This window comes from Oxyura jamaicensis, chromosome 2 (genome assembly GCF_011077185.1).
Source record: "Oxyura jamaicensis isolate SHBP4307 breed ruddy duck chromosome 2, BPBGC_Ojam_1.0, whole genome shotgun sequence".
NCBI lineage: Eukaryota > Metazoa > Chordata > Aves > Anseriformes > Anatidae > Oxyura > Oxyura jamaicensis.
The window spans coordinates 90,295,851-90,306,454 of record NC_048894.1 but is presented as its reverse complement, the minus strand read 5'-3'; the positions used below and the strand labels follow the sequence as shown (position 1 = coordinate 90,306,454).

General features: G+C 43.0%; 1 protein-coding gene across 1 annotated transcript; it reads left to right on the top strand.

The window, feature by feature from the left end:
• Positions 1 to 433: 433 nt before the first annotated feature.
• Positions 434 to 10,379, top strand: FRRS1L (ferric chelate reductase 1 like). The gene is made up of 5 exons (XM_035319709.1): positions 434 to 793; positions 2,367 to 2,451; positions 2,930 to 3,068; positions 6,902 to 7,148; positions 7,609 to 10,379. Exons 1-5 carry the CDS (start codon positions 592 to 594, stop codon positions 7,779 to 7,781), a joined length of 846 nt encoding a protein of 281 aa, XP_035175600.1. The 5' UTR covers positions 434 to 591; the 3' UTR covers positions 7,782 to 10,379.
• The last annotated feature ends 225 nt before the right edge of the window (positions 10,380 to 10,604 follow it).

Here is a 10,604-nt window from a genome sequence, read left to right as displayed (position 1 = left end):
GTGCTGGAGGCCCAGGCAGGGTTTTGCTCCTTCTGCCCCGTTCGCTACACTCATGCCATCACGTTACGTGGCGCACGGGACCAAGCACGGATGCGCGGTTGGACGGGAGCGTCTGGTTTTACCTGGGACAGACGTTAAGTCGCGGTGCTCTGCGATCCCGTCCTAGAAACCATGTAAAAAAAAAAAAAAAGACAAAAAGACAAAAACAAACAGAAGAGAGCAAAACACAACACCACACAGCACTAGACAACACCACGACACTCAACAAAACACAACTCCACACCCCACCCCACCCCACCATACCACACCGCATCACAACCCCTACCCCACACCACCCCACCACACCAAGTCCACCCCGCAGCTCCCGGCCGCCCCCTTCCCTCCCGCCGCGCAGCCTGGGGGCGGTTTTGGGACCTCCCCGTCCCCTTCCCCATCGCCCCGCCAGCCCCGGGGCGGCTCCCGGGTCCCCGCTGCCCTCTCCCCGCCGCCGGTAACGGCGGTGCCGGCGGTGGCGGCGGCGCAGGAGCCCTCGGCGGCCGCCCATCACGGCGCGCTCGGGCGCCGCCGCCTCCCCGCCCCGCCGCCGCCGCCATGGCGGTGCGGAGCCGCGGCGCCCGGCGGCTGCTGCTGCTGCTGCTCCTGGCCGGCTCCGCCGCCAGCCCGGCGGACGAGGGCGGCGGAGGGCGGCGGGAGGCGGGCGGCGGGGAGCAGGGCGACGAGGCGGCGCCCCACGACTCCTCGTACGGCACCTTCGCCAGCGAGTTCTACGACCTGCGCTACCTCTCCGAGGAGGGTGCGCTGCGGGGACGGGGCGGCACGGGGCGGGACGGGACGGGACGGGACGGGACGGGGCGGGAGGGAGCCGGGGCGAGCGGGGCTGGCGGCGGCGGCGTTGTTCAGCACGAAGGCCAGCGCCCGCCGCCATCTTCTGCCCGCCGCGGCCTGCGGGGCTCGGCGGGGCCGGGAGCGCGGCGCCTGCGGGGACCCCACGGTACAGGGACCCCACAGCACAGGGACCCCACAGCACAGGGACCCCACAGCAGCGGGGTCCCCACGGCACGGGGACCGCCATAGTTCCCGGGCACGAAGGAGCCGGCAGGTGCTGCAGGGTTTCAGCTGGTCCGTGTGATGAAGCGTGTGTGCAGAAATACAGCCCCGTCTCGCTCTTCTGTTTGTGTTTCTTAATTTTTAAGCTGCTCTTGGCTGTTCCAAGGCCGGGTTTTGTGTGTGGCTAGGCTGTGTTGAATAGCAGTTGGATAGGTACATTTGGAAAAATAAGTAGTGGGGAGGTGGGGTGTACTGCAGGCAGTCTTGTGGTGATGCTCCTCTAACTGCTGTGAAATTGTACTAACTTTATGCATTTAAGCCAGGTGTCTGTCTTACCTAGGCCCCTGCTATGGTTGTCTTACCTAGAACCCAGGTATGGCTAACGGAGGTTGTAATTTGCTGTTTGCAGCGTATTTTCTGTCAGGGTGCCCAGAGGCGAGTGCTCAGAGTTGTGTGGGGTACACACTCCTGTTTGTTTGCGGATACTGCGGCCGTGCAACCGTCCAACTTCCAGAGGACTTTCTAGCTTCACAACTAGCCGTTTGTTTTGCAGTTGACTAAGTAAAATAATATAAAAATATCAAGTGTTATGGATCAAAACCTAACCTCTACAAGCCAAGAGAGGAAAGGTCTGTTTGCAGGTGTGTTGCTGTCTCTTCAGTGTATTATCGTAGAGCAGATAAGTTACTGCCCGGAGTCATAAATCCTTCATTGTCTGGCTCTTCTGTGTCTTAGTTCACAGGTGATTGCAGGTCATCACTGCAGGCAGTTCCCAGTTTTGATACTCATACCTTCTAATTCAATGCATGTTTTATTTACTTCTGAAAGGAGAATGTATTGTAAGGTCCTTTCAGCATCCATTCCAACAGCTCTGAGTCTGGTGCCCTAAATTTACACTTAGTACTGTCATTTGAGGCTAAGGAGTCAGATATAATTCTCTTACAGATTTCCAAAGGGGTCTAGCAGTGCACGATGAGCTAGCTCACCAGAGATCCCTACTCATTAATTGACTGTCCCACTCCCTGGTCATGCTGCCATAACTTAATGTTGTCTGGGAAAGACCTCTCACCCTCACGGCAGCAAAGCCATACTCCAGCATCCTTCTTCATTGCAAACCTGAGAAAATGTTGTTTTCATTTCTCTCTGTTACATTGGTACCAGGACCCTCTGATTGAGGGATTGTGCCTGTGACAAAGTAGTCCCTCATCAGTACAGCTCGGTTATTAGCAAAGTAAACACTATTGGAACCCTTTCTCTTTAGTGTTACTGCTTTTTACTCCTTGTATTTTATTTGGTAATGGTTTGTTCTCATTATACAGGTTACCCTTTCCCTACTGCACCTCCTGTGGATCCATTTGCAAAAATCAGAGTGGATGACTGTGGAAAAACTAAGGGATGCTTCAGGTCAGTCTGAGATCAAAATGCAGGTAACTTTACGTTTGCAAATGCTGACCGATTGCATTCGAGAGCTTGGCCAATTTTCTGTATTCATTTTTAAAAAAGTCTATTATTTGAGAACATACTTTATAATTGTGGATTATATTACTTGAGTAAGCAATTATTTAAGTATATACGTCATGGCTACAGACTAGATTGTTTCATGTTTCTTTCATTTTCATGAGGCATTTACAAAACAAGGCCTCAGAAGGACTACAGAGTGACGATATGTGTGATTAATTTCTTACCATAATGATTAAATGTTATATATTCTTACTGTAAAAAAGTAATAGTTGCAAACAATTAATAGTACTACTTCAGTATAGCGTAATAAATGTTTTACTGCCATTATACCAAAATACATTCTTTTAGATTTTCTTGCAGAAATATAATCAACTCCATAGCAGGAAATCGAAAAGTTATATGTATTTCCAATTTCATTTAGGTATGGCAAACCTGGATGCAATGCAGAGACCTGTGACTATTTCCTGAGTTACCGTAGGATAGGAGCTGATGTTGAATTTGAGTTGAGTGCTGATACCGATGGCTGGGTGGCAGTGGGATTTTCTTCAGACAAGAAAATGGTAAGACTCTTCATGCTGGCAATGTACACTCTTTCACATGCTATTATAAAATGGTTTATATTTTATCTGTCAGAGACAGAGCATATAAGGAAAATCTGACTTGCTGACACCAAAGCACCATTAAGTAGCCATCCGGGAGCAGGAGACAGGTCTGCTGCCTTGCAAAAAACTACCTCACCCTTACTGACATGTCATTTCCCTTCTAACTAAATATTACAGTAGCATTTTAGGTTAGCTCTGACTGTTTGAATGTTACTAGCTTTTGGTCTTTTTGTTAGAAAAGCCCACAGACATAAGCCAACTCATGTGGGAATGTCCTGTTGCATTTTATTTCAGTGTTACTTGGACAAAAGGCACATCCAAAACTAAATAGCAAATAGTTTTATTCTTCAGTAAATCTTTCACCTTCAGAGGTAAAAATACAGCTTTCACTGTTAAACTTTTGATTTTTGTTTTTGCTTCTTTCATACCCATGTGTTGTTCCAGGAAAGCCACAAAAGTGTGGAAAAATGGCTGCTACTCATTTAAATATACACGCTCTAGAAAGCAATCTTGTTAAGATTTCTTCTTATATCTCTCATGGATTTTACTGGGTGTGGCTTTATCCTTATTCCTGTACTTACTTTTTCATTCTAAAGCCTTACTTTTAATTGTGTTTCATTGAGCAAAACAGGAGAAATGTATGTATATATATAAAAAATGTATGTATACATATATATATAATGTACGGACTTTAAAAATAACTGAGCAATAGACATCATAGAATCACAGAACGGTTTGAATTGGAAGGGATGTTGACGGTCATCTGGTTTCAATCCCTGTGCCATGTGCAGGGACACCTCCCACCAGACCAGGTTGCCCACAGCCCCATCCAGCCTGGCCTTGAACACCTCCAGGGATGAGGCATCCACAGCTTCTCTGGGCAGCCTGTGCCAGTGCCTCACCACCATCACGTTTGACTATGATCTTTGTAAAATGTTTAGGATTAAAATGCACTTCATAATGTGGGTGTTCATGTACAGAAATGCTCTTGAGCATATTAGAAAATACTGAGTTTGTGTACTAAATCACAAGTCAGAAGAGAGGACTGTTTGTTGTGTAGTTGGAAGCAGTAGTCTGAAAAAGGACAGAGTTTAGAAATCCTGGGCTAGGAGCCACAAAAAGCAATGGGGAGATTCACACTGACTTAAAAACCTTTTGTTAGACCCAAAATGAGAAATAGAGAATGCGAGGGTAGGTGCTTTTCACTCATTAATAACTATGCCGTGGTATGACGCTGCAAATAAACACAGTAAGGACAGCAATCTTCTGCGTCATAAAGAGCAGTTCATGTTGCAAGAAACAGTTCATGCTTAATGTTGTGAGGAACAATTTTACAGCCCAATTTTGGGAGGAGTTTAGATGCCTAGAAGTGTCAACAGGATTTTCAGAGCAGCTGAGCACCTTTAAACTTTTGGCCTCAAGTTGTAAAGAGATCATTTACCAGTTCGTTACTCTGATGTACCTGCAGTAGATCTGCCTCATGACCACGTTAAAGCGAAGACACTAAATTTCAGTGGTTAGACAGACTTTAAAGAGATAATCACTATGATTCTCAACTTAGTAGCATGACCTTGGCAAGCTTTCTGTCACACCTCTCACCCTTCCTGAGTAGTGCAGTATCACATCCCCTCCCCGTGCTGCTTTTCAAGCCCATCCATCCACTCCAGCTGCCTGTCCCTTCACTGCCAGTTCCACTCAAGCTGTGTGCCTGGTTCAACCAGTGCAGTCCCAGCTCTATCCCCTCCCCATCCCTGCTGTGTCCTCTGTGTTCCTCCCTTCCCATTTCATTCAGGAGTGCAGATAACACTGCCTGTCCTGCCTGTGCCACGAAAGGCACACCTGCCAGCAAGACAGCCCAGTCAGAAATGTGAGTTTCTGCTGGGCAGAAAGTGCGATTCACAGCCATGAGGCGTGTGTGCCATTGCCTTGCCTGAGAAGGCAGAGTGCTTGCACTTGGTGTCTGGAAGGTCTGTATGTGCCAGTAGTCCATGAGACCCACTGGCTGTGCCTTGGAAGCCATGTGTAAACTTTCAGCCCAGGCAGACCCAGCAGCATATTAGGTCTCAGCTTCCAGTAAGAAGAATAAAGAAAGTTGAAAAGGTAAAAGGTTTTGCTTCCGGATTTGATGCATATAAGAATTACCGGCCAGCTAGACTAAAACAGCTAGCGTTTGTCTTCCTCTCTTGTTCTGCTGCTGATTTCATCTTTTTCATAACTTCCAGGATGTTTTGGTGTCCTGGGATACACAGACTTTACTGGAAAAATGACTCTCCATCTAAACAGCTTGGCTGTGAGAAGCCTGCTGTACCTTGGAGGCCCTAAACCAAATGCTGTGGCCTGGATAGCTAGAGAAGCTCAGGAAAAAAAAAAAAAAAAAAAGTATATTGGATTCTCAGTAGATTTTTAAAAAGTCCTATGACCTATTTCTTTGTCTCAAATAACATTACACTTTTCCACTTGTAGACTTCTGTGCCTGCTGAGGTTCAAATTTTTTTTTTCTTTCCTTGTGAAAAGCTCTGAAAACTCTTTGTACTTAAAAATGAGGCATTGGTGCTCAGAGGTACAAAATGTAAACTTGGAAAATAAGTTATGGAAAGCAGTGGCAGGCTCAAGACAGAAGCTGGAAACGTAGCCCGCAGTAGTATTGAGGTACAAAATGTGTTCAAGCGTGTGTTTTACCTAGCTCTTCATTTTTCCCTTCACTTCTGTCATGGCTTTTACAGATTTGCATAGGAATAGTTGCACTGCACCTTTTTTCCACTCCTTCCCCTATAACAAAGAACTGAGAGATGATGGCACCAGCCAGCACTGGTTGTGTCATCAGTGTCCTGTCAGAGAGATTTGCGTTGTAGAAGTAGGACCTGCATTTAACACTGTACGGATCCCCGCAGCAGTGGCATTTAGTGAAATGTCACACATCAAACCTGCACAGTGTTTGGATGGACCTTGACACTAGGGCCTCTACAAGGTAGTGCTCCTAAAATTAATGCTAATGCTTGAGCAGTACAGTGCTCCACTATGACTGTTACCTTGAATAACTGTTCCAACAACTGTTTAATCTTTCTGTGAATGACCTATACAAACAGTTGCCTCACACTTCTTGCTGTCCTTTCTGTGGTTGGTGGCTGTTTAAGTTATGGGCAGAAGCACATGTCATCTACCCTTTTCTTCTGTTCTTTGGTATTCTCCATTCTATCACTGTTTGGTGAACATTTTGTGTTTTCTCTTAAGATAGCTGAGAAGCAATATTCTTGTAAGTAAACATGACAAGAGATTAGAAAAGACGGACTGTACTTGATGCTATTATTTGCCCAGACTTAGTAGATTCATCTCCTCTGTCTTATTAAGTTAGATTGCTTTTCTGTCCATGATGTTGATGCAATGGATTTTGCACACATCAAGGATTCAAGGCTGCCAGTTTTCCTGAAGCGGGATCCCAGAACTTGACATGTTACAGAAGAAAACAGCTTTCTACTGATCAATTAATTGTGCAGTGTCAGAGTAATAGCATGTCTACAAATATATTTTGTATGTTGGGTTGCTTTGGATCTTAGAAAGATCCAAAAGAAAATGCAGAGACAGTAAGGGTAAGTATATATTACTATTTACTCTGTGCTGTTCAGTCTAGATGAAGAAATATTGCTAGGGAAAAGACTATTTGTGTATACATAACTAAGAAAAAGTGAACGAGAGCCCCGTGTCTTTGTTTTTAATAGTTAAAATTATATAAATAAATGAGGTAATGCTTTGTGACGCTCTTTGTTTTTCTTCTAAATGTTTTTACCATGTAGGGAGGAGACGATGTCATGGCTTGTGTTCATGATGATAACGGAAGAGTCCGAATACAGCACTTTTATAATGTTGGCCAGTGGGCTAAGGAAATCCAGAGAAATCCTGCCAGAGATGAAGAAGGGGTTTTTGAAAACAACCGTGTAACTTGTCGATTCAAGCGTCCTGTGTATGTTCCCCGAGAGGAAACGATTGTAGATCTGCACTTGAGTTGGTACTATCTGTTTGCTTGGGGTCCAGCCATTCAGGGTAAGTCAACATTGGTGCTACTGACAGCTGAGGTGCCAAAATATGATAATGCGTTTCATTATTCTTACTAGACCCCCTCTTTCTTAATGAACTAAAATTATGACAGCATCAGGCTTAAGAGCAGATAAACAGGAAGGTGAGCAAGCTGGCAGAGTCCTACACGTCATGTTTTCTTGGCTATGTAGCTATTATTCACTCCCCAAAGCTAAATTTAAGTAAGGATAATTCACAGCTGGAAGTTGTGAATTCCTCTGAAGGATGTTTATTGTTTACTTGAATTTCATTTGTTTTATTCAGATGTTTAATTTCAGAAATCAGAGAAATAATTACTCACTGAAAGTGTAACATTGCATGTTCCTCAAGGTTTGACAATTACTTGGCTTTCTACCTATTTCTTTGATAAAGTTATAGAAAAAAAAATGCACCTGACATTATTTCTTTCTGCCCTTACCTATTGAAGGTTCTATTACTCGTCATGATATAGACTCACCACCCGTATCAGAGCGTGTGGTCAGTATTTACAAGTACGAAGATATTTTCATGCCATCAGCTGCCTATCAGACCTTCTCTTCTCCATTCTGCTTGCTCCTCATTGTTGCACTGACCTTCTATTTATTGATGGGAACCCCCTGACCTCTGGAAAGTAGCAGGAATTTGTCAGTGGAAGTTTCTCAGGATGGACGGATACACGGATGGATGATGCGTTTTTCTATGGGAATTTATATCACCCCACCATCATCATCTCGCTGCTTTTGAACATAGCTCTTCAGAAGAATGAAGTAACCATTTCTGAGCGGCAGAGTGGTGACAAAACATTTAAGAACAATCAGTGAACAAGTAGGAGAATGTTTTCAGTGTTGTGACTACTCGCTTAAAGAAGAGAAGACTTTTGTAAAATCAATGTGTGTGTGTGCACGCGTGTGTGTATGTGTGTTCGGGAGGGGTGTCTGTATGTGTGTTTAGGAGAGCCTAGTGATGGACATCTTATCAAATAACAAAATTGCCTTCCATACTGCTCCCAGAAAGCAAATTTGGGAAAACATTATAATGCTGTTTGGTAATTATGGTGCAGACAGATCAACTCCCAGGTGCAGTTTCTGAACTTAGGATCAGAATACTGACACTGCAGTTTAAAACCTAACCTTCAGTAATTCCATTTTTTAATTTATTTTTTTAACATTTATCAAGGTTTTCTTGCTCTGGTACTTTCCAAGACTAAACTTGCATAATCAAGCATGAACAGGATTTTTCTTCAATAGAGAAGAAGCGATGAATGTCTTTATAACAACAGTGTTTCAACAACCTCCCTGAAAATAAAGGCTACTTCTTTTATGAGTGAGATATGAAGTTATTTAAATAAGGGGAAGGGAGAATGCAGTTATTTAAATTCTCCATCCATAGGAAAAGCAAGTTCAAAACACAGAGAAGTTCCCAACAAGCCATAGGACATCCTCCCAGTCGATGAACTCTTTTTTTTTTCTCTTTTTATGACAAAGCAGTGATACTGCTGACATGTAAATAATGTTTTTAAGTAGTTGTGCAGTAGTACCGAGAAATCTGTTTTTTTCTGTGTTGTATGCCTGTATATCCTGTTCATGTTAAAGATGAATATGGGCAGCTGATGCGTGCTTACAAAGAAATGGAAATGTAAGAGATTGCTTGTAAGGAGAGATGGGAATTAATAAAAAGATCGGTATCTTTAATTTCATCAAATCATTGTTAAAATGAAGCTACTGTAGAAAAAGAGGGTCTAAAGAGGAAATACACTAGAAATTTTATGACCAATAAATACTGTAAAGGTGAACACTAAATATCAAACTGGAAAGTGTCAGAATGTATTTTATTAGCCATATAATATTCTGAAAAAATGTGACTTTGGAGATTTTCTGTACTTTGTTAACAGGAAGCATATGACACATCCATGTAGCAGCTGAATGTGCTTGGATAAGGTTGCCTGCTTGCTTCCCAACTTGCATCATTGCACCAAAATTCTCTCTAATGTCGTGCGCTAGAGGACTGTGTAATGTAAGATCTGTTAAAATACGCAATGGACCTCCTTTGTATTTTTGTTGCTGCATAGACTGTAAAAAAAGTAACTAGCTTTGCTGGGTTTGCATCATGATTCACAGACTGAGGTTAGTAGACATTTTTTTTTGGCTCTGCATTCTTGAAACCTATGTTCTAAGTATTTAAAAATAGTTTTGAAAAGGAATTTGTCGCCATCACAAACCCTTTATCCCCATTTTAAAAGAATTACTTTGTCATATATGATATTTGCAGTGATGTCTTTAAGGATTTGTTTGCTTAAAATTGCTGGACTGGAGTTCAGGAGGGGAAAGAGGAATTTAGAGGGAAGTGAACTTTAAAAGTGTATACAGTAGCCTTATTTAGTATAAATTACCTCTTACAAGCTGAATAACCAACTCATTATCTGATGAAATATGTAGTGGAGACCACCTGATAAGGAAGGTCAAGCTTTGGACCATCACGGCTGTAAAATTTAGGCTTAAGAAGGGCTGAAGCAGAGAGCTGCAGTCATGGTTAATGAGTTTTATATTAAGCAACCAGCTGAAGTGAAGAAATTGTTCGGGCAAATTCCTTCTTTATGCTAAAGTGTAGGCAGTTGCGGGAGCTGAGATACCACAGCTCCTTCTCGGAGATAGCAGCTATTTAAAGTAGCTTCAGGGTTGCTTTAGTTTATGGCCTTGTAATTTACTGGTTTAGTTTCAGGCGTTTCCCTGACTACCCACTAAAAGACTAATCTAATAATTGCAAGGTACTGAAGTACGATAGAAGCCCATTTGGGCTCCTCTTTACTTCTATAATACAGTGCTGGATTCAAGGTAGCCTGGCTAGAGCCGGGCTCAGAGGTATGTTAAAGATGACAGTAATAATACCAAGCTAAGTGTACAACACACACACAGCTGCTTTCTACTGTGAGGCAGCCCACTGGGAGTCAGAGCTGCTTAAAGGTTGAAAGTTCAGGCTCTAAAGCAACAGCAAATTCAGAGCTGAAGCACAGCCACTTACGGAGATGCCCAATGCAAAGTAGAAACTGCTTCAGGCCCCAGCTGTACCATCTGATAAATTAGGGGAGAAATACAGTTTCTTTTTTTTACTTCTCTCTTTTTTTTTTTTTTTTTTTTAAGGTTACTTTTAAGTGTGCTGCCTGGTGGTTTTGTTGTACTTTTCTCTTTTTGAAGTATAAGCAGAAATGTGCACTTCTAAAAATCTTTGACCCAAACTTCAAAGGACCTAATTAGCACTAATTAAGCGTCTCTAATCAAATGTGAGGAAATAAAAGTCCACAACAAGCAGCAAAGCAATCTGTTACTTGGTATTTAAGTTGATGATTGAGTTTAGCTTTGTTATTACTCTCCAATAAACTGTTCTAAAATTTTATGTACTACTTCATACATATGAGAAAAGCTACAATTCTTTCTCTAAATACTTCAC